Consider the following 27876-nt stretch of genomic DNA (forward strand, 5'->3'; position numbering starts at 1 on the left):
AAACCTTCCTCTGCTACCATTACAAGGGAGCAACCATTGTTTTATGCCAAGCAAAGCCGCCCGCCTTCAGCGAAAAGATGGACCATCCATATGTCCTCCGTGACGTTTTGCCTTTTTGTCCTCGTGGTGTGGCGTGGCGTGGCGTGGCGTGGCGCATGGTGGATGTAGAGCAGCAGAAAACCAATCGGCAACTTTTCACAAAAGAGGCAAGTTGAATTTTACTGTCGAAATTGACATTGAAGATTTTTCATTCCTTTTGAAATATTTGTAATTATGAGGTAACCTAATATAATGACAAAATGAAACGCTCAAGTCTTTTTTTAATTTTTTATTTTATGAAGAACTAGTTTCACAAGGTAAACAAAATGTTAAAGCGTAAAAAAAGTTCAAAGGGGAATGCGAGAAATATTCCGGGACTCTTGCCACGTGCCGGGTGAAAGTGTTGGCCCGTGGCTGTTACCTTGCCCACCCTTGGTTCACAAACAACACAGAAGGGGGGGGGGGGGGTTCTCTTGTACAGTAATGATGAGTAGAAACAGCAGTTAGGCAATATTTACACACAACTCCAAGTAAGTGCTGGGGAACTTGAAATGAATCCTCGCTGTCTGAGCAGAGAAAGATGAGCATTGACAGCCGTTTGCTGTTTGGATGAGCGCTGCTAAGGCGGTCGGTCTGCTTGCTCTGCTTTTGGAGGGAACAAAATGAGAAGGCCGATCATCCAAAAACTTAAAGAAAAAAAAAAGCTGCTGCAAAGAAAAAGAAGTCAGGTTGCGTCCAAGACCACGCAAAGGCAAAAAAAAGTTGGCTGTGCCCTTTGAGCCTGAAATTGCTCTTTATTTTTTCCCACGCTCTTTGTTTGCCTCATGGACTCAGCGGGGCTTCCTTTTTTGTCTGGCTTCCTGACCAAGCTTTTCGTGACTGGGGATGACGCGGTGGCATGGCGCAAACTCGGCCGTTATGTCTTGCCGGCGTTCTCGTAGATGACGTCGGAGGTGAGCGGCGGCTGCTGCTGCTGCTTCTTCTTCTGCCACATGAGCAAGACGCACTGGTGGATGAACACGTACTGCTCCTCCGTCTGGACCATGGAAAGGCGGTGGGAGCGCATCTCCGCCACCATTCCCATGATGTCGACAAAATCGTGCTCCCGGATGTGCTGCATCAGGCGGTCCAGGGCCATGAAGGTGCCGGTTCTGCCCACGCCGGCGCTACCCAAACAAATGGGCAGTGTCACGCACGCACACACTAAGTGACCCTGGGATTGTACCTGCAGTGGACTACGACGGGCTCCTTGGTCTTGTTGGCCTGCTGCCGCACGATGCGGACAAACTGCAGGATGCTCTCGATGGCGTTGACCGTGGGAACGCCGTGGTCCGGCCACGAGGTGTAGTTCAGATGCAGGATGTCCCGAGTCTCGTCCGCCTGCGAGGGCCACCGTTTGAGCCATTTTTTTTCCTAATTTTCACAACGGTAATGGATAAAGAGCAAACGAGAGCAAAAGGCCAACTCACGTATCCCAGCCGGAACTTCCTGACTGTCCACTCGGGCGACTCGTTTTCCGAGAGCATCTCCACGCTGATCTCGCCGTACGTGACGGGCTCGTCGCTGAAGGGCCAGTAGTGGTCGCACTTGACCTGGACCACACGCGGCAAACACGCGACGATGTGTAAAAAAAAGCCGGAGGCGCCTAACCGCCTCCCCCTGCCCTGCCCCGCCCCGCCTGAGACTTGCCCGCCGCCGCTCGTTGCACTGTGTCAGCATGACGACGATGGGCGACTTCTGCTGCAGGACCATCTTCCAAAAGTCGTTGCGCGTTTCCGGCAGAGGGCCTTGCGTGGCGATGTACTCTTTGGCGTGTTTGTAGCCCTGCAAAAAAAAAAAAATGCATTATGAAATGATTCTTTAGACCATATATATTGAGGCTGACCCGTCTGTCTGTTTTCAGAGTCAGGCAGGTTTGCTGCGCCCGCCTGCCTGCCCTCCAGCCGTCCTCACCGGAATGTAGTTGGCATTGATGTAATCGTCGCCTTCGTCGTCGTGCAGGGAAAAGAGCCGCACCCGGCTGAAGTCGTCTGCCGAGGAGCAAACGTCCGAGTCATTCCTCTTTGCTTCAGGTAAATGCAACTCCTTGACACCTCATTTTAGTTAGAAAAAACTCTTGGGAGGCAGGGAGGGAGGGAGGTAGGTAGGGATGAAGGTAGCGTTTAGTCGCTGGCCTACTGACAGGGAAGGATGTTGGTGTATCGGTTCTTGGGCCTGTTGACGGGCAGGTCGGCGGAGTCGTGGGAAAGGTCCAGGCCTACGCTCTTCAGCTCCTGTAAACACGGTTGGTGGGCACGTGACACCGAAAGGTGGACTTTGAGTGGAAGATAAGCACGGGCCGTGCCGTTCCCCACCTCAAACTGCAGAGAGAACTTGTAGGCCGAGTCTTTGCTCAGCTCCTTGAAGTAGGCCTCAAAGTCTGCCAGTTGCACGGGACTTGAAAAGACAAGAGATTGCCATTAGAAAGTTCTGGAGCGGCGAGGTCTTTGCCTGCCGTTACCTGGTCAGCTTGCGCTTCTTTAAGGCCGTCTTGCCCCTACGACACAAACAAAGGCGTCAGCGGGACAAAACGTGAGCGCCCGCCGGGCCAATTCCAAACTACGCCTTCTCATTGCGACATGCAACAGTCCAAGGCGGTTGAAGTAAAGAGAAATCTTTTGGGGCGGTCGTGCGAGCCAAACGTGTCGTGCCGTGTTGTGCCGTGCCGTGCCGTGTCGTGCTGTGTCGTGTCGTGCCGTGCCGTGCGGTTGTTCCGTTCCTTGGCGGCATGCCACATCCATAGCTCACAACAAGTTTCAGAAAAGTCTGGTGATGCACTTCAGGTACCACAAAAAAAAACCACCCGGACATCTTTGGAAGTCTGTCCGTTGAAGGAGAAAAGCAATTTTGCTGTACTTGGATCAGGTTCTAAATTGTAATTCAATCATAAAGTACTTTTAATATTGAGCTCATTGTCATGAAATCAAATAGGGAATGCCTGCCCGCTCACCAGACTTTTCCTGCGGGACAACCAACGGAGGGGTTGGCTGGCTAGCTGGCTGGCTGGCTGCCTGGCTGGCTGCCTGGCTTACTTACCATGGATTAATATAAAAAGCCAAAAGATAGTCAGTCCAAAGGCAGGATGGCAGAAGGGTAAGGAAGGCAAAGAGGCTTCGTCGCCTGGGGGGATGGGGGGGGGGCAAATAGAAACAAAAAGAATAAAACACTAACAGAGAGACACTAACACGCCGCTGCTGCTGCTGCTGCCGCCGCTTCATTGGCACAAGTCAAGAGGAACATTGACTTGAGCCCGGCTCGTCTTTGTTTGTTCCAGCTCGCATCCATGGAACACAAAAAGGCACCAACGGCCAAAAGCGTTTTGCGACGAGCGACTGACCGTCTTTCGGCTCTTATATTAATCGCCGTCAACTACTGTGACCCGGACGTGGTCAAATAAACCCGTATGGTGGCGACCCAACAATTTTGCGGCCGCAAAACCAATCAACGTTGACCACGTTGACGTAGTGGCCAACCTATTATTCCATGGTATGTGCAAAATGTGGCCGTTTGTGAGCACCTTGCGTCGTTCTGCATTCATTTGCATCTTTTCATTTGATTGCCCGAGAGTGGGGGGGGGGGGGGAACCAAGTAACAAGGTGGAACGGTGCTGTTTTTGCCGGTGCGATGCCACACCGTCATCTAAATTCCCAAACCAAACGTAGAGCGAGAAGGAGAAGAGCGCCATCGTACCAGTTGTAAGGCAGCTTCCCGTCCCTTTCGAACGAAGCAAAGTTGACAAAGGTCTCGGCGCCGCACTCCCTGAACGGTAAGACGGGAGGTAGGGTGGGTGGTGAAGCTCTGCGGCGTGAAACCACCGCGCCGGCGCTTTTGGTGGCTACCTGCTCATCTGCAGGTGCTTCTTGCGGAGAAGCAGCAAGAAGAGAAGCAGCAGGCCGAGCAGCAGGACGCTCAGGATGGCCAAGGCCGAGATGGCCGCCACGCTGGGGTTCATCTCTTTGGCTGCAATAAAGCAGACTTTCAACTTGCCACGCTTACCGGAGGCTGAGCAAAGGCCCCACCCAGTCGCCACCTACCGGCGGTGGTGAAGGTGACGTGGGCGGGCTTGCTGGGCGTGCTGTAGCTGACGCTGACCACGCTGCAGTTGTAGCTAGACGAGGGCATCAGGCCGGAAACGGTCAGCGCCTGCGAGCCGGACACCCGAGGCTCTCCGGTCTAAAGCGGAGCGAAACGTAAGCCCGAGGCCAACGTCCAAGTCGCTTCGGACGTCTCCTCACCTTCACCTCCTTTCCGCCCGGGCTGGCTCTGCAGAGCACCTGATAGTGATCCGCCACGCCATCCTCGCTCCACAGCAGAGTCACCGACGAGTGCGTGGCGTTGACGGCGTGCACGGACCTGGGAGGGGCCGGATCTGAAAGCGCGCCACACGCCGGTCAGAATCGCGTCCACGTCCATCCGGTGCGACCGCACGGACCCAGTTTGATGATGCCGGGAACGGACGTGTTGCGGCCGCGCTCGGTGCACGCCGTCACCGTCAGGTTGTAGATGTCGCCGGGCGGCAGAGGCAGGCTGGCCCGCATCGCATTTCGAGTCACCTGCCAAGTGCAAAAGTATCGACAGAGTTCTGGACGCATACGAGAGCTCAGGAAGGAAGCGAGGGAGGGAGGAAGCAAGCAAGCGAGGGAGGAAGCAAGCGAGGGAGGGAGGAAGGAAGAAAGCGAGGGAAGAAGGAAGCAAGCGAGGGAGGAAGGAAGCAAGCGAGAGAGGCCACGCGACAGCGTCAACGCGACAGCGTCAGCAAACAGCCAGACACTCACGTCTACCGAGTAGCTCCTCTCGGAACCTTTCTTGCCGACCGCCACGACCTGCCAGTGCGTGATCCTGGAGTGCGACAGGTCCACAAAGAGCTCGCCGTACGTCCAGCGCACATACAGGACTCCGTGGGAGTAATCCACCGAAGAGATGTGCGGCGCCTCGGGAGCTGAGTGACAAAAGCCCCGAGCTGAGCCCCCGTGCAAAAATCATGCGGATAGTTCCGGCGCTTTGGCTACCTGTGACAAAGCTGACGGTGGAGCCGTCGCAGCAAGTGAGCGGCGGCTCGCCCCACGTCACCATGGTCACGCGGAACTTATAGTACCAAGCTGGCAGCAGATCGGTTACCCTCTGGAAAGGAAGGAGCGCAATGCCCCGGCCGAGATGCTGAAGAAGCCCGAGCCCATCTGGCGTCGGCGTCGGAGACGTGTTTGTTTACCACCGACGCTATGACGGAGGCGGTGGCGGCGATCTCGTAGTAGGTGCTCCACTCGGAGCTCAGCGTGACGGGGTTGAAGAAGAAGGTCTGGAGGACGTACTTGCGGAAGGCCACCTGATACGGGCGCTGCCAGCTCAAGATGACCGCCGTGGGGCTCAGTGGGTACACGGCCAGGTCTTGCACGCCCGTGGGCTCTGACGACGACAACAACAAACAGCCTTGCTTGCAAAGCGTCTTAGCCTAGCCACACAGTATATCCTCCGGCTAATCACCGATATCCATGATGACGGCTTCTGAGGGAGGACTGATCAGGGGTCCGTTGGTGTGGTAGACCACCACCCGGTACTGAGCCCCCGGCGTCAGGTTGCCCACGATGGCGCTGGTTGAGTTTTCCTATCCGACAATGCAGTGAGGTCAATCTTCCTGACAGGAAGTGAGGCCAGGCAGGGCCAGGCAGGACTGCGGTGACGGCCGTTACCTCGCTGCAGTAGTTGCTCTCCACCCTTTGACTCGGGCTGGGCTTCAGGCAGGTGCTGGACACCACGGACACGATGCTGCCGTCGTGGGCCTCCGAGCTCCGGGCCCAGGACACGGCGGCCGTGCTGGAGTCCAGCAGGTGCACGGTGACCGCTCGCGGACGCTGCCGCAGCTCACGCAGAAGCTCGCCCTTGGGACCTGTCGGGCCGAGATGGCGGACGTCACTTTGCGTCGCTGTACCTGGCTCCGGCATTTGATGGGACCTTATTGTGCTCAACTGCAATTTGCCATCAGCAGTAACATGGATGAGCAAAATGGTGCTATTTGCCGCGCTTGTTGCTTCTTAACCCCTAGCACAGCAGGATTTGAAGTACGTCTAGTTTGGCCAGACTGGACTTTGGAAGCAAAAGGGCGACGTACCGAGGTAGAAGGTGAATCCGGCATCGGCCGCGCTCTCTCTGGCCTCGCAGTCTCCCGCCGCGCTGAGGGTGGCGACTCGCAGGCTGTACGTTCCCGCCTCGCTCAGCTCCGTAAAGAACTCGTGAGTGCTTTCGTCCACGCTGGCCGTCTGAGTGGTGTTACCTGGACAGGGGCGGCCGCCGGTCAAATTTCTTTCTGCCGAGGACGTGAAGAGAGAGCCGGGCCGGGCCGGGCAGGGAAGGGCCTACCGTCTCTTCCAATGTAGATGTGGAAGCCGTCGTAGCTGGTGGGCGCTCTGGGAGGCAGCCAGCGCAGTTCCAGCAGGACGGGGAACATCTTAGCCGGCAGGACCAAAGACTCTGCGGGGAGAGCCATCGCCGACCCCGCGTCGTTGGAGTCCTCGTACTCGAGGGCCTCGCCGTTGACAAACTCGTCCTCGCTGCCGGCGGAGGTTTCGGCGGCGGAGTCCGGCCAACGGTCGCGAGCGTCCGTGCTCTCTGCGCCGGCGCTCCGATTGCGTGCCAGCGGCGGCTCCTCGGAAGTCTTCGGCTCCTCCTCTTGCGTGCCAGGGACGTCGCGGGAGCGTCTGCCGATCGCGGCCGGTCGGCTTTCCCGCGTCGGGCTTTGGCTCAGGTCCACGACGCTCCACGAGATGTCGAGGGGAGGGTACGGCACTGCGGAGGAGGAGGAACAACTTTGATCCAAAGGCAGGGGAATAAGGTGGGTGGTCCTCGTACCCGTCCTGTGATGCACGGGCATGTGGGTGATGTCACTCTGTGCCGTCTGGTAGGCGCTGGCCTCCGAGATGAGCTGGAAGGTGACGTTGCGGTAGCACACCCCGGGTAGCCAGTGCTTGAACACGGTCTTCCCCTCGTAGAAGTCTTCAAAACAGCACAGTTAGCGCGCAGAGCTACTTTGACATTGGGCGGGCGGGCGGGCCGGCCGGCTCGCACCTTTGTAGAGCATCGAGCGCCTTTCGCTCCCTTCGCTGTAGCTGATGTTGACTCTGCTGAAAAGGTTGCCCGCGGGAGTGTCGATGTCAAACACCACGCCGGTCTCCGGAGAATCCTTGTAGTCTGAAATGTGCACGCTGCTCACAGGAAGCGGCCCTGTTGGCGACAGGAGAGCTCCGGTCGAAAGGCGCACCCACGGGACGGGACGGGACTCTGCCGAGGTCTGCTCACTGGTGAGGAGGGACACGCTTTCGACGGGTCTGGACCAGAGCAGTCCTCGTTGTAGCAGCAGGCCCACGCTGTAGCGCAGGCCGTGGAAGGACGCGTTGAAGAGCACGGGCCGGCCGGGCTCCCCGAACGGGAGCACGGCGGGCCGAGGCTCCCCGCTGATCTGCGCCGCGTACGCCGTGACGTTCTCCCGAAGGTCGGAGGTCTCCAGGTCCGCCGCGATCTGGCCGGCCTCGCTGACACGCACCCGGAAAGCAGCGATGACCTGGAAACACAAAAGACACCGTGCGCTTCCTTCACCGCTGGCTGGCTGGCTGGCTGGCAAAATGCTCATTGATAGCATCCTGTCTGATTTTGAACAGGCGGCCATTAGCAACGGCCTGGAGCGAGAGACGGGACCGGACGGCTCGGCTCCAAAGACACGAGCCGGCCGCAGAACGCATAAGCGTGCTCATTCATGTTCCGGCCATCAACTTCTTCTTTGTTTTGTGTTCTCAGCTCAGCACAGCTCAGCTCAGCTCAGCCGTCACGTGACCGCAGACGTCCCAGGTGTCATCTTTGTTTGCTTTTTTATATTTCGATTGTCAATCTAATATTTTGTATTTCTTTTTCTGGTAACAGATCGTTCCCTTTGCCTGTTTCTATTGTCCCCTTTTTTTCTTTTACAGGAAGCGGCCTTCCTTTGCACGCGACGAACTTTTGCCAACTCGCCGGTGTTCGGACGGCCTTCGAGCAGGCAAGAGAAGATTGACAAAAGGTTTGCCGATGTGTTCCGGGCCGCTGAACTGTCTCCTTGGCAACGGAGATGAAAGGAGATGCTCATTAAGCGTTTGGCATTGCCACGGAAACCGAGACTGACCCCCGGGGCTTGAATGCTAATGGCGCTCACGCTAATTGTAGTCTTTTGACAGTAGGCCTCCGTTTTCGCAAACCACCGCACGTGGCCTCGGCCGTCAAAAGGACAAACTTTGGAGCGATCCCGGCCAAGCGCAGAACGCTTGCGCTAAACACGAGTCGGGGCACATACGGTACCATTTGCTCGACAACCCGGCACGGGGCATTTGTCGACCAACTCAAAAATCACTCGGCGCCTTTAAAGCCGAAAAATGGACATGCAAAGTGGTCGGCGGCCAATGTCGGCACGCACTTACTGGTGGCCCATCAATAATGGTGTGATTAGAATATCCTTGTCATTGCACTGAGGGACAACATGTGAGGGATTCAAACCCAGAACTGCAGCTGCTGCTGCGGCGGCGGCGGTGGCGGCGAGCCACAGCTAGCCAACTAGAGCAGACATGCTAGGTGACCACTGTCAAGAAACAACGTGCACGCGCCAGCGGTTGCGCGCGGCGGAAGCGAGCGACGACGGGGCCCTGTGCGCGTGCACGGCGGGCTCCAGCCGACTGACCCATTTTTCTCGGGCGCGCGCAAACACACACCCACACATAGGCGTTAGGGGTTCGAAGCCGATCTTACCTCAACCGAACCGAGCAGCTGGGCCGCGAGCACAAGCCAATACAGCATCGTTGTTCGTGCGCGTTAACGAGACAATGGTGACTCCGAGTGCGTGCGTGCGTGCGTGCGTGGCTTTGTCTGCGCCTAGTCTTGTCGCATCTTCATCTTCGTCATGTTGACTCACACGCTTGCATGTTTGCATGCAGCATGCAGGCAGGCAGGCAGGCAGCTCTTTTCGAACCGAACCGGAGCGGTTCGTCGTGAGCGAGTAGCGAGGACCCGAGGCGCGAGGAGATGCTGCTACCGACGGACGGAGGGACGCACGCCAAGCCCCGCCCAGGAGCGAGCGATCGTGCGACGCACGCGCAGCCTCCCCCTCTGCTCTGTCTTCATCTTCAGCCTCCATCCAGCCCGTCTTCGTCATCTTCGCCATCAGCATTGTGTGAGTGCTGATAGGCAAGGACAAAAGCCAACAAGCTTTCAGTCCGTTCAGAGTCAGATTGATACCAAAATGGCGTTGAATGAAACGTTTTGACTAAAATACCCCCCAAATGTCTTCCATCGTTTTCGCTTTATTTGGAAGTAAAATGGTCTATTTGACTACTTTGGGCCAATTGTCATGGAGGCAAATATTATAACGCATTTGTCATTAGTTTGAACCTTTTTAAGAAATGGATTGATCAATGTTAATGTCATTTTATATAGGAATAGTATTTCACTTTTTAAATGCAAAACGATTCGAGAAAAGCTCAAAACGCCAATGACCTACTTCAATTTTCCTTTCATTCCCAATGTACATCAAGCATTTCAAAACGTATTTTTCAACATTCATGATAGGGCTTGTCATCAACACGAATATGGCATGCAAATTCCTACTCTAACCGGAATGCGTGCTGGTTTTTGTGTGCAGGTGGCGCCATCTGCTGGCAGAAGATGGCCCCTCCCAAAGCCTTTCCTGCTTTGGCTGTCAATGACTGACACGTGACGGGTGGGGTGGGGGCGAACAGGTAGAACAGGCTCGACGAATGAGCAAAGGTGTCGAGAAGCTGCACCTGGACGAGCAACGACGAGCGCCATCGACGTCATGGCGGTCAGCAAAGTCATCAAGTATCTCCTCTTCTTCTTCAACCTTCTCTTCTGGGTGAGCCTTTGGGATGTTTGATTGGAGTGCCCTAGTCTGCTTTTTGACTGTTGACTCGTCCGGACCCATCCAAGGGTGCCTGTCGTCTGTCTTTGGCTCCATGTCAGAGCACCTAGCAAAAGTTGAACCTCTCTATGACGGCTGGCCGTTGTGAAGCCGGATTAATAATTGATTCTTTCAAATAAGAGAGGAGCTCTTGTTTGTTGTGAACGGACGGACGGAGAGACGGCCTGACCGACTGTGTTGTGTTGTAGTCTACTTGAATGATGTCCACACTTTATTTTGCTCTGTTCATCTTGAAATTGTGCTAGGCTACGTTGTTTCAAATGACTTTTTTATGATGATGATGTTGTTTTTTTTACATATGGGCTATTTGATCGGAGCGTAGGGACTTTTTGGCCTCCAGCAGCCTCCTTTTCTTATTTTGACAACGTTGCGTCAACGTTATTTCCTACTTTGCGCATTTTCCGCTCCACTTTTTGCGTCTGCTCGTGCATTTCAAATGTGTCGTAGAGCGGCTTGAGTCACTCCAAGAGCCTTTGTGTCCAAAACGGGTTTGTCGGCTGCCTCTCCCTGACTAACACTTGTGCGTGTCCTCGCGCCTGCACGCCCGCACGCATGCACGCACGCACGCGTTTTGAATTCCAGTGGATGCAATGCGCCGGCCGCATGACCCCGCCTTGGCGACATCGGCCGCGGTTGACTCACTCCCCTCTGTGTTTTACGGCCTGGCGGTTAGTCAGCGAGCAAACACTGAAACATTGATGAGAGCGGCTGTTGAATGATTGATGGAGGCGACACCCTGGTCGTTAGTTGGCTGGCTTTTTGATGAACTGCTATGTCCGCAGCTGAGCGGCTGCATCATCCTGGGCGTGTCCATCTACCTGAAAGTCAGCAAGGACGGCAACAGTGTAAGAACGAGTCGGCCGCTCCCTCCCTCCCTCCCTCCCTCCCTCCCTCCCTCTGTCCGCCGCCGCCTCCATCTTGCTTTGCTTTTGGCCGCAGATCACCAACGAGTACCTACCGGGCATCGACCTCCTCATTGCCGTGGGCGTCATCATCATGCTCTTGGGCTTCCTGGGATGCTGCGGCGCCATCAAGGAGAACAGATGCTTGCTCATTCTGGTCAGGAGCGCCGCCCGGCAAAAATCAACACACACGCTTGTGTCACACTCATTGTCATGTTGTGCTTGCGGTGCAGTTCTTTGCCAGCCTGCTCCTCATCTTCATCCTCCTGCTGGCGGCAGGAATTCTGGGCGCCGTGGGCGAGAATAAGGTACGCGTGCCCGCTCCTCCGCTTCGGCGTCAAAATGGGCTAAGATGCGTGCCTTCAGGTGAAGGAGTGGGTGAGGGAGCGCCTGCAGAAGCTGACGCCGCTGTCCGATCAGCCCGAGAGCGTCAGGAAGGACCTGGAGAAGCTGCAGGAGGAGGTGACGGCCGACTTCCTCGGCGCCGCTCGCTCGTACGCCGGCCCTACGCTAACGGCCACGTTTGCCGCCGCCGCCGCGCGCAGCTCAAGTGTTGCGGCCTGGTGAACGGAGCGTCCGACTGGGCCGTCCCCCCCGACTCGTGCCGATGCGTGGGCCCCGACCCGCTTTGCGGCCCCGGCGGCCTCTACAACACGGTCGGTTGGGACCTCGACGTCATCATTTGGAGTGGCTGCTGTTGTGTGTGGGCGGGCGCCGTGTGACCCGTCCGTCTCTCCCCGCAGCCGTGCTCCACGCAGATCATCCGCCTGATGGAGAAAAACATGGAGGTGGTCATCGGCATCGCCTTCGCCATCGCCATCCTGCTGGTCAGAGCGCAAATGCACATTTGAAGGTGTTTGCGAGCGGGCCGGCCGCCAATCGGGTTTTTGTGTGTCTGCAGATCGCCGGCATGGTTTTCTCCATGATCCTCTACTGCCAGATCACCAAGCAGGGCGGCGCCACCACCGCCGCCTGAACTCTCAAGGTGCGCCAGCTACTCTTGGTTGGAGATGATTTGCTGCCCACGGACCGACCACGTGGCGTCAACGGAGGAAAAACCAGCCTTATTTTGTATTGTTTTCCCCTTTCGGCGGCCGGTCTTCTTTTTGCTGTCTCGTGAATTTCTGTTTGATAAATTGGTCCCACCATGAACGTCAGTTTGCCGCAACTGCCATTTGAGTTCTTTTTGAACGTTTGATCAGAATGACTTGGGTTGAGGTCAAGGTCAACGGTGGAGCGCTTGCGATTGAGCGACAGCGCCCCCTCTGGCCGTCAGCCTCTCTCTTGACTCCAGCTGACATCCACAAACGAGTTGGGCACGAGTGCGTGCGTGTTTGTAGCGCGTGGGGGTGGTCTGTCTCTGGGCGGGCGGGCGGGCGGGGTAGCTGGTGCGGATGCAGCTTTTTCCATTGCGACAAGCTGCACCTCATCAAATCAATGCACGAAGCAAGCACCGACAAGACAAGATGGGGAAAGTCAACGGCTGCCTGAAATGCCTTTTTGTCTTCTTCAATGTCGTCTTTGCTGTAAGTACAACTTGTTCTCGGACCGGCAAAACAAGACCAAACTTTTTTTTTGAAGACAACAACAAAAGTACATTGATGCTTTTTGCTTGATCTTGTCACCAAAACCTCAACCAGGTGTGTGGACTTGACAAGTCTCCAAAGTTGTTCTTTCCTTGTTTTCCCCCATATGACAGTGGCCGTCGTTTTTCCCTTGAGCCAGAAGCGCTCATCTCTGCTCCGCTCCGTGGACGGCGAGGAGATTTTGTTTGTTTTCCACAAGAATGCAACTTTGTTTGATTCCCGCTTTGACTGCTTTTCAAATTGGCAAAAGGCAGCAAATGCGAAGCAGCTTTCACAAACAATGTCGCTGATTGCGCAACAATGAACTTGGCCAACTTGAGTATGTTTCCACTCGAGGACAGAAAAAAAAGCTGGCCTCCTCTTTGGTTTCGTTTACTCCGAAAGGGTGAAATGGAAAGCCCGCCCAATGCATGCTTTTTTTTCAAACTTCCTCCTCCTCCTCCTTGTTCTGTTTCTAACTTCTGCTTCCCCCTCCTTCCCGCTGCCGCCACCACCTACACCTGCTCTCTTCTACTCCTACTTTTTTCTACGTTCTCTTCCTCCTCCTCCTCCTCCTCCTTCCTCTTGGAAGGCGCATTGTTGGTTGCCACGGGTGGGGCGGAGTCCCCGAGGGGGCCGATTGTACTCGTTAGCTTTCGGATTTTAGCTATTTTGATCTGACTCCAAATTATGATCGACACTTAACACACGAATGGCTATGTTCTAATCCACACACTGGCGGGCGCACCTAACTTAATTTTGCGAGTTGCTTCTGTCAAAGAGAAGAGCAGTCGATCAATCAGACCGAATTGACCAATTGTTTATTCCCGACAAAGCAAACTAATCCAGGCCTGGGTTCCGGGTCCCTCGCACTAAAGCTCGTGTGTTCTTGTGACCATCAAGGAAACAACCCAGTTCTAAAGAAACACAATATGAATATTCAAACATGCAAAACAATGTGAGATGATTGGTTGATGATTGTCTCCTCCTCACTGGGTGCTTATGGGGAAGTGCCGATGTTTCGGCGGTTGGGTATGTTTCGCGCACGCCCGACCGCAACGACAAGTGTGAGTCTCACTTTGACGGTTTGTACGTGTCTTGATCTCACCTGCCCGACCGACGCTTGCACCCTGTGTACGCAACACTTTGGAGAAAACATCTTATCTTGGTACAATCTGTCCGCACACTTCCTCACTTTGCGCTTCATCAACTGCTACTGAAGATGAACTTGATGTGATTAATTTAGGCTTTAAGAAAATAGCTTTGCAAGCTGCCAAAAAGCACATTTTCCTTTAAAGGTACGCTCCGGCTTTTAAAGTAGTTTCCATTTGCGGCCCTTCCTAAGGCAAGCCTGCGGGCCGGACTTCGCCGGCGACGGGAGCCACGTCCGACCGAATGCGCTTTGACGGGTCACGACCCCCGACTGAAGGCCGTAGGTGCACGCGTGCGTCAGTAACACGCCACTGTGCGCCTCTGCTCTTTCTTCTTTGTTAGATCGTCGGATGTCTGCTGATCTTTGCGGCGGTGAAGACCAGCATCTACAATGCGCAGGTGAGGGAGTGGCTTCCCGAGCGGCGACGGGGCTTCCGACGGCCGTGCCCGCGCTACGGCTACTGAGCCAGCCAGCCAGCCAGCGAGCGAGCTAGCGAGCTAGCGAGCGCTTAGGCACCTTCATTTGGTGCGGTAAGGTGTCAGATTTCCTGGAATGCTCGTGAAGGCCGTGTCGGGAAATGGCGTCATCGGGAGGGAGAAGAAAAACATCCTGTTTGCTTGCTTGCGCTGCTCCTGTGTTGATGGCAAACATGTGTGCCCATGTGCATTTCTTCAACTACGTCTTTCTTTTGCTTTTCTCTCTCTCTCTCTGTCTGTCTCTCTCGCTCTCTCTCTGTCTCTCTCTCTCTGTCTCTCTCTCTCTGTAAGTGCAGCCTGGAAAAAGAAAAGATGTTTTTTTTGCCTTGGATCATCCACGTTAAATGCGGTAAGAATATCAATGCGTCTGGCCCTAATTTGATTTCTTCAAATGTGGCGGCAGCTGTCGGCGTTGGGCGGACCGAGCCTGGGCTGGCTGTGGGTGTTTGCCGTCGGCGTCCTGGCCATTTCCTGCTTGGGGATCTACGCGGGCATCTCGGAGAAGGCGCTGGCCCTCAAGATAGTACGTGGCCGCCCGTCAGGAGCGGCGGGACGCCGCTAACGCCTTCCTTCTGTCAACAGTTTGCCGGCTTCATGGTGGCGGGGATGATCATCATGCTGATCTTCGGCATCGTGGGGGTCGTCCTCAGGAACAAGGTTGCCTCATCCTCACACCTTCCTAAACAATATCACACATAGCGCTGAGCGTCAACCTTGCGTCGTCAAAGGTGCGGCAGATCTTCCGCGATAGCTCGGCCGGGGTGGTCAAGCCCTTCATGGCGGAGCAAGGATTTCGCGACATGCTTGAGCAGCTGCAGGAGCACGTGAGACAACCGAAAAAGAGAAGTCAAAGAGAAGTCTTGGCAAAACGCCAAAGCGTGTGTGTGCGTGTGCGTGTGCGTGTGCGTGACACTCAGGGTCACTGCTGCGGCGTGGTGAGCGCCAGCGACTGGGGGGAAGTCATTCCCAGGACGTGCGAGTGCAGAGCTGGACTGGACGGCTTCGGAGGTTACGGCATCTTTGGCCATGCCGGATGCCGAGCCAGACCTCAGGTAGCCAGCCGCCGCTGCAAGCGCGCTCACCAGCGCATCGCTGAGTTGACGCTGTTTTGTCCCCAGGGAACCACCGGCCCCAACCAGATCTACCACCAAGTAAGAACACACACACACACACACACACATGACAGGCCCTTAGCAAAGGCTGAACTGCCACATGCATGCGGGTTACGAGGACCTGAGCCCCATAACAAACCCGTCCGTCCGTCCGTCCGTCCGTCCGTTGGGCGTTTTGCGCAAAGCCTCGACACCACTTTGAACTACCCAATGAGAGAGGGAAGCAAAGAAGGCCCGCTCAAGTGGGCCATTTTGAGCCCCGAGCCGGGCAACTCCTCCCCCACCGGGCCGCCGTTTGTTAGACGCCTGCGAGCGAGGCCTTATTAACAGCTGGCCTTCCTCGCACGCAGACCTGCAGCGAGGTCATCGTCATCTACAGCGACTTCATCTTCAACATCATCATCGGCTTCCTGTTCACCTTTGCCGTCACGGCGGTGAGTTGATTGGCTCGCCTGCGCCAGGCTGCCAGGGCCCAGCCAGGTGGCCTTCTAACCCTCACGCTGTCCACCCACGCCGTTTAGCTCCTGGGCCTGCTGATCGCCCTCCTGATGAACCACCAGATCAAGCGCCACGAGCAGGCCGGAGCCTCGTCCGTCGCCATGAAGACTTACTGACGGACGGACAGACGGAGGGGGTCACCTTTTACCACAAAGTGTATAAGAAAAGTTTTCAGTCGCCTGCCTGCCGAGACGTTTTCTCTCTCTCTCTCTCTCTCTCTCTCTCTCTCTCTCTCTCTCTCTCTCTCTCTCTCTCTCTCTCTCACTCTCTCTCGCTGCAGCCACTCCTATCATATTCAGCGCAAAGCCATCCAACTGTGTTTTGGGCCATTTTTACAAGTGAACATTAAAGTGTACCCCAAAGTGTCTCGCTTGCAGTATTTCGACTGGCGCCCAACCGCCCGCCCGCCCGTGCCGTGCCGTGCCGTGACGAGCAACCAAACGGTGGTGTGGTGGGAATGGTGTCTTTCCCTTCATTTGATTAAGAATTGGGAAGAACAAGTCGGTGGTCGGGTTGACTCTGACTCTGACTCTGATTCGAGGGAGGAGGCGTGGTGACGTCACCGTTCCGCGTGAACAGATGGAATGCGGCTGGTGCCCGCGCGCCGCCACTTGTCAGCCAGCAGGTGGCAGCAGCGCTCGCCGCTCACTTCCTGTCCTTTTGGCCTGCACCCACCACCGAGTCGGCCGGACAGGTTGGTGAGAGCAAAAGCACGCCCTTCTCCTTGGGCTGGAGGGACAAAGGCAGGGAGGCAGGGAGGGACAATTCTCGGGAAGGTTTTTTCGCCGCACGCGAAATGAAATGAGAGCAAATGCTCGAGTGGGTTCGGGCCACGGGCCGCTGCCTCCGATCGATCAGCTGTTTGTCGTCAATCTTTGCTTCTTTCTTTCCCTTTGCTTTGCCTGTCAATGTGCATATCTGTTTGGGCCTTTTTCCTCCTTTTGCAGACACCAACATGGCTGATCTTGGGACCACTGAGCCAGAACACCTGCTGCGGGGCCTCCAGGAGCTTCAAGTCAGTGCAACGCGCACACACACACACACAGGTCTGACACACTTGGATACACTTGGCACGTGTGGCCCCGCCCCCTCCCACACACACAGGGCAAGGTTGTTGTCTGTACCATACGATAATAGCAGCTATCCATCAAGTTGTTTGCTTACTGACAATTTTTTATTGTCCATCTCAAATGAGGCCTGAACACCCAGAGAAATGCACTGGCACTGAAACACAGGCCCTCTGTGACCAACAGTCTCACGCACAAGCAACGCAAAGCGAGTTAGCGACGGCGCGCTACCCCTGCGTTGGAAGGTTTACGTGTGCTCCGCTAACTCATTTCCGGCTTTGATTGCTTTTCCTGCCGCCGTTGGGCTTTCGTGGCTTGAAACCTCCGCCAGGGAAAGCAAAACAAATGCTCTGAGAACTTGAATTGCTTTGTGTGCACACCTCTGAGTGTGCGTGCGTGTGACGGTGCGCCTGTACCTGCAGAGGTTGCATGTTATTTGCCGCATCCATCACTTTTGCTGACGTGTAAAGAGAAGCACCAAAAGATCCAAGACAAATGCACTTTGAGAGAGAGAGAGAGAGAGAGAGAGAGAGAGGCATTGTTGTCATTGCCATGGTGACCCAAGCATCCATCCACTTGTGTTTGGCCATCACGCTAGTTGTCGTAGTAACGGCAGCAGGTGCGTGTGTGTGTGTGTGTTGATGGTGAGCCAAGTGTGTTTGGAACGCAGCTCCAGATGCTTTGTGGCCACCGAGGGGGCGCTTGTCGGTGTGGCACAGGCAATCTGCAGAGCCATCACTTGCTGGATTGTCACTTGGAGCCAGTTGCTCCTCACGTGCTCACTGCGGGCCTGGCCTCGCCTCACCTCGCCGCTTTGTCAATTGCTGCTTTACGGAAGTTCACTTTGCTGTTCTGCTCACGGCTCAGTTCATGTCGATTGGCCCGAGGAGGCCAGCAAAGTTTCCACCGCGCTCGTCCGTCCGTTGAGTTGGCGCACCAGAAAGTGCATGCCCGAGTTGAACTTTTTCCTTTCACCGCTTGTCCATAGTCACCCAAGCGGCACTTTGCTCAAACGGGTGACCGCAGGCAGAGGTCATGTGACTTGTGTGACCGGCCCCGTCCCGTGGGCAGCAGCTGAGCTGCATCCCCATGACGCGTGCACGCCGTCACACGGTCTCCGTCTCTGTTGGCTAACGTGGAAAGCTTCACCTTCAAAATATGCTTCAAGCTGAGCAGGCGGCCTGCGAGGGAGCGAGCGAGCGTGCGTGCGAGCGTGCGTGAGGCCCAGCTGCCTCCCCCGGCCCCCCCCCTCCTCCTCCTCCTCCTCCTCTTCCTCCTCCTCCTCCTCTTCATCCTCCCGCATGAGGATGTGAGCGCAGCAGCAGCAGCAGCAGCAGCAGCAGCGGCGGCGGCAAGCTGACAAGTTGACGGCAACATTTTCAGACGCCGTGGCACGTTACACAGCACACGGCATGCTTTGACTTTGTTCAGCGGCAACATAAAGCGGCCGGCCGGCCGGTCGCCTCAGCGGAGGAGCGGAACCTTCTCAGCCTGCATTTGATGTCCGCCGCGGAGCCGTCCGCCGCCGTGCCGTCCTCGAGATGCTTTGTGCCTTCCGGCTGAGCGGACTTGCTGAGTGACGTGAGTCTCGTCGGCTCGGCTCGGCTCGGCTCGACTCGGCTCGACTCGGCTCGACTCGGTTCTTAAACCTCATAAGGAAGGAAAAAAAAGAAAGGGAGCAATTTGGGGAGAAACCCCCAAAAACCAAGAAGGACTCGGCGACCGGACGGAGGCGATCGGCCGATCGGCTTCCGATCACCAATTAGCGAAGCGCGGATGCGCCTGACTGCTGGACAAAAAACATTTGAAAAAAGAAAGGAAGGCGTGCTCACCGCCTCTGCTTGTGTCAAGTACCATTGCGCTCGTAGCCAAATGTAGCGCTTCTACTCGGCGCGTGACAAGTGAGCCAAAGTGAGCTGCATGTGGCTCATTTGCATATGGGAGCCGTCTTATTTGGAGACTGCTTTGCATTCAACGCTGGCTTCCAGGAGTGACTTCTTCTTCTTCTTCCTCCTCCTTCTCAGACCTCGGCCCGTGGCAGCAAAGTTCCCCCTCATGGGCCCGCGTGACCTGACGTCGGGCGTCACGCCCAGCGGGCGCAGGATGTCCGAGCAGTGGGCGGCGGCGGTGACGGGAGGGCGTCCCCGCGTGGTCGGCGGCGAGCGTCCGGCCAGCGTCCACAAGCGGCTCGTCGCCGCCTTTGCGCTGTCCGTGGTGACGCTGGTGGCCGTGGCCGCCGTCGCCGTGGCGCTGGCCGTTCGCTTCCAGGAGTGCGGCGGGGGAGGAGACGAGGAGGAGGAGGCCGGGGGGCCGCCGGGCACCGACAGGCCGAGCGGCGGCAGGGGGGAGCGGGTGTCGGCGGCCGAGGAGGAGGAGCCGTGGAGGAGGAGCCGGCTGCCCGACGCCGTCAGGCCGCGCCACTACGACCTCAACGTGGCCGTCCACATGGACAACTTCACCTTCTCGGGTGACGTGGGCATCGACATGGAGTGCCTGAAAGCCACCAGGTTCATTGTGCTCCACGCCGACAGACTGGAGGTACGCGCGCCGCATCCCGCTTCTGCCCGCCTGCCGTCTCACTCTCGCTGACCTCTGCGCTTGACGCGCTTCCGTGGTCCAATCAGACCACAGCGCCCGCGTCCTCCTGCAAGGCCACTTTCTTTTGGTGCTGCTCATTCCGCATTTGTTGGGCTTCGTTGGGTTGATGTGGAGGTTGGCGTGTCGGCGGCGAGGCGCCCTTGGCCTCGCCCGTCAGGAGGGTCTTCAGAGAATGGGACAGTAGCTCGAGTCCTGACCCGAGACTCGAGAGAGGCTTATGCTCGCAGAATAAGGAGAGTAGGTTTGAACGCCGGCCCAGAGAAGCTGGCCCAGGTTTGGCCACCCGCGGAAGGAAGGTCGCGACTCTTTTGGCCGCAAAAGTTTCTCATCGCTTGTCAAGGTTCAGCTCCCAAGCTTTGCTGCGGCGGCCGCAGGTGTCGAGCGTGGCGGTGACGGCCAAGCGGCCGGGGGGCGGAGCCATCCGCGTCCAGCGCCACTTTGCCTTCCCGGCCAATCAGATGCTGGTGCTGGTCCTGCACCGAGAGCTGAGAGCTTCCAGGACGTACCGCCTCGACGTCACCTTCGAGGCCGCCATCGAGGACGAGCTGCTGGGATTCTTCAGGAGCTCCTACGGCCTCGGCGGCCAGAGACGGTACGGGCCGGCCGCAAACGCTCGAGCGCCCGCCGCCGGGCGAGTCTTCCGTTTCCGGATGAAAGTCTGCTTGCGCTCAGGTACCTGGCGGTGACCCAGTTCAGCCCGACGCACGCCCGCAAGGCCTTCCCGTGCTTTGACGAGCCGGCCTTCAAGGCCACCTTCTCGCTCAGCCTGCGTCACCACGCTCGCTACACGTCGCTGAGCAACATGCCGGCGCTGGAGGACGCCGCCGGGGAGGACGGCTGGATCACGCGGCGCTTTGCGCGCACGCCGCCCATGTCCACCTACTACCTGGCTTGGGCCGTGTGCGACTTTGCGTCCAGGGAGACCAGCACGGAAGGCGGAGTGACGGTGAGTCGCGCCGCCGGCCCGCTTTAATGCCGCGGGGGGATGGGGGGGTGGGGGGGGCGTTTGCGCAGAGTGACGGTGACCGACGGTCTGCCATCTGCTGGCGATTGGTGAAAAGACAAGTTCAAACGACAGTCTTATTTGAGCCGTCCCGTTTCTGGGATCCGAACGGGGATCCCATCGAAGAAATAGTTGGCTGCTTATGTCTCATTTGGTCTGAGAGTGAAAGGTGTGCTTGGCGTCACCCGGAGAGATGATGTCATCCAATTCCTCCTCCAGGAAGTGGACACGGGTCACTTCCTGGCATTCCTACGCGCAGCTGCGTCGCGTTAGCGTACGCCCCGCGGCGCCAGCTGCGGCCCGTCGGGCGTGCGCCAATGGGACGGACGCTTTTGTGCTGCCTCTGCTTTGCTTTGCTTTGCTTTTTTTTTTTCCTTTTCCCAACGCGCTCACAAAATGCTGGATGGCGAGCGTGCAGATGATGACGTTGTGCTTTTCTCTCCCTCCCAACCAGATCCGTTTGTTGGCCCGACCGGACGCCATAGCCAGCGGTGCGGGCGACTACGCGCTTCACATCACCAAGCGTCTTCTGGCCTTCTACCAGGACTTCTTCAAGGTGGCCTACGCGCTGCCCAAACTCGGTAAGCACACTCGGGTGGCCTTCGTCCTCATCCGGCAGGCAGATGTTTGCGCCCGCGGCGGCCGCGTTGACGACGCGTGGCGATGTTCCCTCCTCCTTTTCTGGACTCGTGCAGGCGCGAGGTCCCCGAGCCGCCGGGCGCCATCTGCTGTCGCTCGGCCTGCGCCGCTCCCCTGAGTTCTCAAAATGAACGGCCCCCTTTTGATCATGCTTATGTCAAAGCACTCAGCACTTCAAGAGTTAGTGGGGGGGTAGCTTGGCAACATGCTGTGGCGAACGTATTTGGGGGGGGGGGGGGGAATTGTCCACTTTTATGGCTGGATAGCTCCGTTGCGGCCGACCAAGCTCGTCCAATAGCGAGCCCGGACGCCGCCTCGCCGGTGACGGCTGTCAATTTGACACATCTGTCGGGTTCCAAAGTAAGTCGCTTGCAAGTCACGTGGTTACTTGACTGCCCACTTGATTTTCGAAGCCAATTGAGAAGCGACGAGGAGTTCCTTTGCGCCCGAGCGGGAACGCGGAGGCTCAGGTGATCCGCCCTCGCGCCCGATTGGACTGCTGAGTTGCGTGGAGTTAGTCGTGCCTCCATCTGGGAAGCGGGCCGCCCGCCCGCCCGCCTGCCCGCATGGCCAAGCCTCCGGGCTCACACGTGCGCACGCACGCACACGTGCGCTTCTACACCATGTGCGCTTTTCTGTCTTTGTCCGCGGGCCTTGTGCGGCGCCTCGGGCCGACGCAACACAACAGATGGACTTGAGCGAAGCGCGCACGGGGAGAGCTCGGGGCCAGTCAGCTGTCTGCGTGCTGCTCTCAAGTCACAACAAGTCCACTTGACTTTGTGAGAAGTTACACAAGCGCCCTGCTGCTCTGCTGTTCCTAATATTGTGACCCTGGTGAAAGTTGCCCCCCATCTCTCCTCCTCTGAGAGGGGCTTGCTAGATGATGTCACCATCGTCGTCGGAAGCGAGAGATGCCACGTGTTACGAGCGCACCGGATGCCCGCCGCAAGTTACCGCGGCAACCGCAACAACGACCGGAGGTGGCCGTAACCCTTTCTGCGGCTGCCGTACGGACGAGCTTGGGAACTGCTGTTTCCATGGCAACCGTACTCGGCGGAGACGGTTATAACACCTGCGAGTTGTTGTAGCTTGTCGGTGAGCGCCCGGGTCGCCAAGGTGACCCCGGTGACATATGTGGATGCAGCGGTTACCTTGGCAACCGTAAGCCACGCTTGCAAGCGGCTGAAGCACGGTCACGCCCGTCCGTCCGTACATTGGGCTGCGCAGCCATAAATGAGAGCGAGCGAGCGAGCGAACACGCGCGCCACTGAAATTAGGACGCGTCAAAAGCATTTGCTGTGTGACGTCGAGTTCGCCGGCGCGCATTTCGGGTCGGCTTTGCCGGACGGCGAGCCGGAAAGCGACTTTCCCTTCCCACGTCAACCCAGAGAAAAGCTTCTCAACTTTTACAATGCGATCAGTGACGGGCCGTCGCGCCGTGTTGATGCCTCTGCGATGCGTGCGCATGTCTCTGCTCGCCCGTTTCTTGCACGTACGGAAACAAGAAGCAATTGGAAAGATGCGTCATGCACCTTAAAAAGGCAGCTTTTCTGCCGCCGCCACCGCACAGCATGTGACGCGGGGAAAGAGACGTCTGCGCCAAAGCCCAGCGCACGCACGCACGCACGCACGCCGGCAGCCGCGGGACTCCGCCTCAGCCTCAAGCTGATGAGATGAGGACTAATTGGCGTCCCGCTTGCGCGCCTGCGGCCGGCCAAACAGCGCATTAACGTAATGAGGTGGCTCCGGGCTCGCACCAGCCGCACACGTTCACGCCCTGATCGGCTAATTGCGCACACGTCAACTTGAATCGGCCGCTGCGCAAAATGGCAAAAGAAGTTGCCTGCAAAAATCACAATGGAGGCCCTTTTCTGCCTCACCACCTGTGGGTGGGTGGGCGGGTGGTTGTGCGTGATGTGGATGTGGATGTCTGTTTCTTTATTTAGTGGTCCATGTCAGCGTGCGCGTCCAGCTGCGCGCTCTCAAAGTGGATCAGCTTTGTGCGCTGGCGAGCGGGCGGGCGAGCCAGCGAGCGCCACTGCGGTAAAACCAAACCATCGCTCTCACTTCAATTTCAACATGTCGTTTCTTTAATGTCTCATTTGCATATCCAGCCCCAAAGCTCATTTGCACAGCAGCCTCTGGCAAACGCGGCCGAGCCGACAAAAATGCCGACCCGAGAGCCGTCTCGCGATTTTTGGACCTCTGACTGTTTCCGTGGCAACCGAGCTCGTTTGTATTTGCCCAAGCGCTTTTTTTTTTTGCTCTTTGCCGAACGCACGCACGCACGCACGTAGACTTGCTGGCGGTGCCCAAGCACCCGTACGCCGCCATGGAGAACTGGGGCCTGAGCGTCTTTGTGGAGCAGAAGATCCTCCTGGACGCCCAAGTCTCGTCGGCGTCCTACCAGATGGAGCTGACCATGGTGGTCGTCCACGAGATCTGCCACCAGGTGAGATGGCCGCAAAGGCGCTTGCTTGCAATTTCCCCCCACTCTCACGGGACGGCCCACCCAGTCGGATGACCGTTCCGTTGTGGCCCACCCGCCAGTGGTTCGGCGACCTGGTGACGCCGCTGTGGTGGGAGGACGTGTGGCTGAAGGAAGGCTTCGCCCACTACTTTGAGTACGTGGGCACCGACTTCCTCTTCCCCAAGTGGAACATGGTGAGTCCGGCTACTGACAGCATCGGGCCCGCGTCCTTCCGTTTGCCAGCGTTGCACAAACGTCTGCGTCGGGATTTTGCACGGACGGTAAATGTCGCTCGGCCGGCGCTTGCCAAGGTCAAAGAGGAAGGCCGCCGCTCCAGGAGATAGTCATCGGCCAAGGCCATCTGCCGTCCGGGCTAATTCGCCTTCTTTGCCACCCAGCGCGGCGCCGTCCGCCCAACGACGGCTAATTGCGTAATATGTGCCGACGGGCTGCGTCCGGGTGTTAGCTGATGGCCAGGAACCGAACGAAATGAAATCTGGGATTGACAACAGGTACTTGCAGCTAGCACGCAATTTCATTTGACGTCATCTGGCTAAAAAAGGAGCCGAGTCAGACCAGGTTCATTCAAAGTCAATCCGCGACATCTTCGAATTAGGCCGACGATCCCGCTCGACGTGCTCGATGGAAAAAAAGTTGCTGTTCATTAAGTTAATTAGCGGTGAAAAAGTCAAATGGCGAGGGGAAGAAAAAAAAAGACGCACCGTGGCTGATGAAGCGTGACATTCATTAGTAGGAAAGCGGGACTGTAAGCGCTAATTAGCCGGGGCCACGCCACGCGCTCCGGCCGGGATGGGGCCCGAGACCAACGGCGCTGGCTTCAGATCCGTGTGCGCACACGTGAGGATGAGCTTTCTTTCCTTTGCGCCGGCAGGAGAAGCAACGCTTCCTGACGGACGTCCTCCACGAGGTAATGCTGCTGGACGGCCTGAGCTCCTCTCACCCCATCTCGCAGGAGGTGCGCGACGCCGCCGACATCGACCGCGTCTTCGACTGGATCGCGTACAAAAAGGTACAAAGAGACCGACCGACCGGCCGACGGCCTGCCCTCGTTATTTATTGCTCGGCTCGCTCGACCGTCGCCTTGATTTGCGCGTCCCGTAGGGGGCGGCGCTGATCCGGATGCTGGCCAACGTGATGGGACAGCGACTCTTCCGGAAAGGACTGAACGTGAGTAAGGCAGCAAGTGCTGACGCAATGGCCGCGCCACGCCACGCCACATGACCTGGGCGCTTTGGAAGACTTTGACTTGGACATGTTTGCGTCCAGGATTATCTGCTGAGTCACATGTACGGCAACGCGGCGCGCGACGACCTCTGGAAGAAACTGTCTGAGGTTTGCCACCCCCCTTTTGGTATTGCGGCGGATGAGGGAGGACCGCCGGTCGCATTGGCAACGTGGCCCCCCTGAGTGATTTGGTGTCGCGTTCAGGCCATGCGCTCCGAAGGGCGGGACATCGACGTCGGCGCCGTGATGGACAGGTGGACTCTCCAAATGGGCTACCCCGTGGTCACCGTCAGCAAGAACCCGGCGGGGCAGCTGGCCACGCGTTACATCAGCGTCAGCCAGGAGCACTTCCTCTACGGGCAGGACGGCGGGCGGGGCAACAGCAGGTGAGAGCACAGCGCTGTCTCCTACTTGATTGACAGCTGAACGCTTCTTTGTTTGGGTTCATAGTTTCCAGTGGCAGGTGCCGTTGACAGTCGCCGTGGGAAACGGCTCCCGGGTGTCTTCGGAGACGCTCATCTGGATCCGCAATAAGACAGGTGCTCGAGCGCGCCGGCCGATCCATCCGTGGGCCCGTCCGTCTGATTGTCCCCCTTCCGTCCTTTGGCTCTCGGGCGACGCCCCAGAAAGTCACGAGATGAGCGAGATGGACGACAAGACCTGGTTGCTGGGCAACATCAACCAGACGGGCTACTTCCGCGTCAACTATGACCTCCAAAACTGGAAGCTGCTGATTGAGCAGCTGCACGCCGACCCGCAGGTAATGACCAGCCGGCCGGGGCGAGGGCTTTTCCAGACAGAGTGAGCGCGTGACCACGTCCGTCGCGTGCCGTGCAGGTCATCTCTGTGGCCAACCGCGCCGGGCTCATCGACGACGCCTTCAACCTGGCCAGGTGAGGATGGAGCCGCTGGCGCGCAAACATGCCTGCCCACGCAGCACGATAAGCACAGAAAGGTGCATGTGTGGCGGCGCAGGGCGGGTTACCTGCCGCAGGGCGTGCCGCTACAGCTGATGGCCTACCTGCCCGAGGAGGCGGCCTTCCTGCCCTGGCACGCCGCCAGCCGGGTGCTCTACCAGCTGGACAAGCTGCTCGACCGCACTGACGATTACAACCTCTTCAGCGTAAGGCGCACGTGGGCGTGTTTGCCAGCCCGCCGTGGCGACTCATCTCTTGTATGTGCTTGCAGGACTATGTGCTGAAGCAAGTGGCAACGCGCTACCGTCAGATGGGCTGGCCCGGCAACGCTGTTAATGCCGAAGGCGGCGTCCTGCAAGCAGCTTACCAGACTGAGTAACACACACACACACGCTCTCTCGCTCACTCAATACATTGCCACGCACACACAATGCTGGTGTGTGCAGGGAGCTGCAGCGGGAGCTAATCATGTTAGCGTGTAGCTTCGGAAACAAGCAGTGCCACCGACAGGCCGTGGCGTACATCTCGGACTGGATCTCCAGCAACAAGAACAGGTACGTTTGTGAGGGGCGGCCCTCGAGAAAATGGCCGCAGACATCGACTTCCTAACGGCCGCGCTGGCTGGCTGGCTGGAACGTGCGTGCGTGCCAGTGAAAGTTACTCATCAGAGTGGATAAAAGACTCGCACGCGCTCCATCACTGGCCTGAATGACCAATAAGGCGACAAGTGCGTGCGTGCAGTTGACCTACATTGTCACTTAAGCATGATGTGACTTAAGTCAGCTGCCACATCAAGTGAAGCACAAGTAGGAAAGTGAGTGCGTGCATGCGTGCGTGCGTGCGTGCGTGCAGGATCCCGCCCAACATCCGCGACGTGGTCTACTGCACGGGCGTGAGTCTGATGGATGAAGACGTCTGGGAGTTCATCTGGATGAAGTTCCACTCGTCAAACGCCGTCTCCGAGAAAAAGATCCTGCTGGAGGCGCTCACCTGCTCCGATAACGCCTTCCTGCTCAACAGGTGCGGGCGGGCGCTCGGGTGACATCCGTTTTTCCCAGTGTCCGAGCGGCGAGTTTCGAGTTTCGGGCGGCAAAAGCGGAAGCCGGCGGCACGCCGCGCACGTCTGAGCCCACCCGCTGTTTGTCAGGTTGCTCAACCTGTCGCTGACGTCGGAGCTGGTGGCCGAGCAGGACGCCATCGACGTCATCATCCACGTGGGCCGCAACCCTCGAGGCCGCAACTTGGCCTGGCGCTTCTTCCGCGACAAGTGGGACGTCCTGGATGCCAGGTGAGCCACCACCGAGCCGGGGCCGCGCGCGACCACTGGCGTGACTGGCGTGTCCGGCTTCTCAGGTACGGTGAGGCGCTCTTCATGAACTCCAAGCTGATTACCGGCGTCACCGAGTTCCTCAACACAGAGAAGGAGCTGGACGAGGTAGCGGCGCACGTTTGCGCCGCGCCGCACTCCTCGTCGCTCCTTAACGGCAAGCTCCCTTCCGCCTCTTTGTCCGCAGTTGAAGGAGTTCATCCGATCCAGTGGAGAGGGGGCGGGCCCCGCCATGCCCCGGGCGCTGGAGATCGTGAAGGGCAACGTGCGCTGGCACCGCCTCCACCGGCGACACTTGTACCAGTGGCTGCGCAAAGGTCCCGCCCCCGTCCGCCGCTCTCCGCCGGGCGACGGCTCGCTTGCAGCTTAACCACTCGGAAGGACTCGTGCGATTGATTCGCTCTCACTTACCGGCCGCACCCGGAGAGAACAAAAGCAAGTGGGCAGCCGTTAGCGGCGAGTGGCTGACAGTCACGTGAGTGAGGCTAATGTCAGATAGCAGGTTTTGTCATCGGTTGGGCTCCGAGCAGATGGGCCGGCCGGCCGCAGCATGCCTTTTTGTGAGAACTCGTTTTCTTGACTTTGTGGGGAAAAAAAAAAAGATCCCGGAACCCTCGCCCCATCCAAGTCCCACCTACCTAATCTTTCCCAACCAATGGAACACAGGCTTTGCGTTGACGTCCCAAGGAAGAGAGGAGAGGAGAGGAGAGGAGAGGAGAGGAGAGGAGAGGAGAGGAGAGGAGAGGAGAGGAGAGGAGAAGAGAAGAGAAGAGAAGAGAAGAGAAGAGAAGAGAAGAGAAGAGAAGAGAAGAGAAGAGAAGAGAGGAGAGGAGAGGAGAGGAGAGGAGAGGAGAGGAGAGGAGAAGAGAAGAGAAGA

The 27876-nt window shown here is 57.6% G+C and overlaps 4 protein-coding genes across 15 annotated transcripts; 3 read left to right on the forward strand and 1 right to left on the reverse strand.

The window, feature by feature from the left end:
* Positions 1–832: 832 nt before the first annotated feature.
* On the reverse strand, positions 833–9018 carry ptpro (protein tyrosine phosphatase receptor type O). Of its 9 annotated transcripts, XM_061268513.1 has the most exons (25): positions 8842–9018; positions 7369–7630; positions 7138–7293; positions 6922–7065; positions 6433–6858; positions 6185–6346; positions 5766–5962; positions 5560–5680; positions 5288–5481; positions 5088–5199; positions 4854–5017; positions 4511–4631; positions 4314–4447; positions 4113–4251; positions 3918–4038; positions 3769–3837; positions 3115–3198; positions 2540–2575; positions 2394–2475; positions 2222–2312; positions 1993–2069; positions 1729–1863; positions 1509–1631; positions 1265–1419; positions 833–1205 (listed from the first exon to the last, which is right to left on the reverse strand). In XM_061268513.1, exons 1-25 carry the CDS (start codon positions 8887–8889, stop codon positions 956–958), a joined length of 3603 nt encoding a protein of 1200 aa, XP_061124497.1. In that variant the 5' UTR covers positions 8890–9018; the 3' UTR covers positions 833–955. The 9 variants fall into 9 exon arrangements, with proteins under 9 accessions (XP_061124497.1, XP_061124495.1, XP_061124492.1 ...); XM_061268511.1 differs by having other exon boundaries at positions 4511–5017; XM_061268508.1 differs by having other exon boundaries at positions 4511–5017; positions 7138–7630.
* Positions 9019–9127: 109 nt separating this feature from the next.
* Positions 9128–12086, forward strand: LOC133145253 (tetraspanin-8-like). 2 transcript variants are annotated; one of them, XM_061268535.1, is made up of 9 exons: positions 9128–9262; positions 9731–9961; positions 10701–10872; positions 10967–11086; positions 11163–11237; positions 11296–11391; positions 11475–11585; positions 11673–11756; positions 11831–12086. In XM_061268535.1, the coding sequence occupies exons 3-9, from the start codon at positions 10750–10752 to the stop codon at positions 11903–11905; spliced, it is 684 nt and encodes a 227-aa protein (XP_061124519.1). In that variant the 5' UTR covers positions 9128–9262; positions 9731–9961; positions 10701–10749; the 3' UTR covers positions 11906–12086. The 2 variants fall into 2 exon arrangements, with proteins under 2 accessions (XP_061124519.1, XP_061124520.1); XM_061268536.1 differs by having other exon boundaries at positions 10810–10872.
* A 206-nt stretch (positions 12087–12292) lies between these two features.
* On the forward strand, positions 12293–16098 carry LOC133145251 (tetraspanin-8-like). The gene is made up of 9 exons (XM_061268533.1): positions 12293–12455; positions 13989–14045; positions 14527–14646; positions 14706–14780; positions 14852–14947; positions 15041–15175; positions 15242–15274; positions 15586–15669; positions 15757–16098. The coding sequence occupies exons 1-9, from the start codon at positions 12324–12326 to the stop codon at positions 15847–15849; spliced, it is 825 nt and encodes a 274-aa protein (XP_061124517.1). The 5' UTR covers positions 12293–12323; the 3' UTR covers positions 15850–16098.
* Positions 16099–16256: 158 nt separating this feature from the next.
* Positions 16257–27781, forward strand: LOC133145248 (thyrotropin-releasing hormone-degrading ectoenzyme-like). Of its 3 annotated transcripts, XM_061268518.1 has the most exons (22): positions 16388–16427; positions 16681–16748; positions 18825–19338; positions 19773–19990; positions 20071–20344; positions 20856–20982; positions 23338–23492; positions 23591–23704; positions 24403–24540; positions 24633–24698; positions 24798–24863; positions 24960–25141; positions 25206–25294; positions 25382–25515; positions 25593–25648; positions 25731–25878; positions 25944–26047; positions 26119–26226; positions 26525–26692; positions 26820–26960; positions 27026–27107; positions 27187–27780. In XM_061268518.1, the coding sequence occupies exons 3-22, from the start codon at positions 18856–18858 to the stop codon at positions 27367–27369; spliced, it is 3036 nt and encodes a 1011-aa protein (XP_061124502.1). In that variant the 5' UTR covers positions 16388–16427; positions 16681–16748; positions 18825–18855; the 3' UTR covers positions 27370–27780. The 3 variants fall into 3 exon arrangements, with proteins under 3 accessions (XP_061124500.1, XP_061124502.1, XP_061124501.1); XM_061268516.1 differs by having other exon boundaries at positions 16257–16748; positions 27187–27781; XM_061268517.1 differs by lacking the exons at positions 16388–16427; positions 16681–16748 and adding an exon at positions 18125–18381.
* The last annotated feature ends 95 nt before the right edge of the window (positions 27782–27876 follow it).

This window comes from Syngnathus typhle, linkage group LG21 (genome assembly GCF_033458585.1).
Source record: "Syngnathus typhle isolate RoL2023-S1 ecotype Sweden linkage group LG21, RoL_Styp_1.0, whole genome shotgun sequence".
NCBI lineage: Eukaryota > Metazoa > Chordata > Actinopteri > Syngnathiformes > Syngnathidae > Syngnathus > Syngnathus typhle.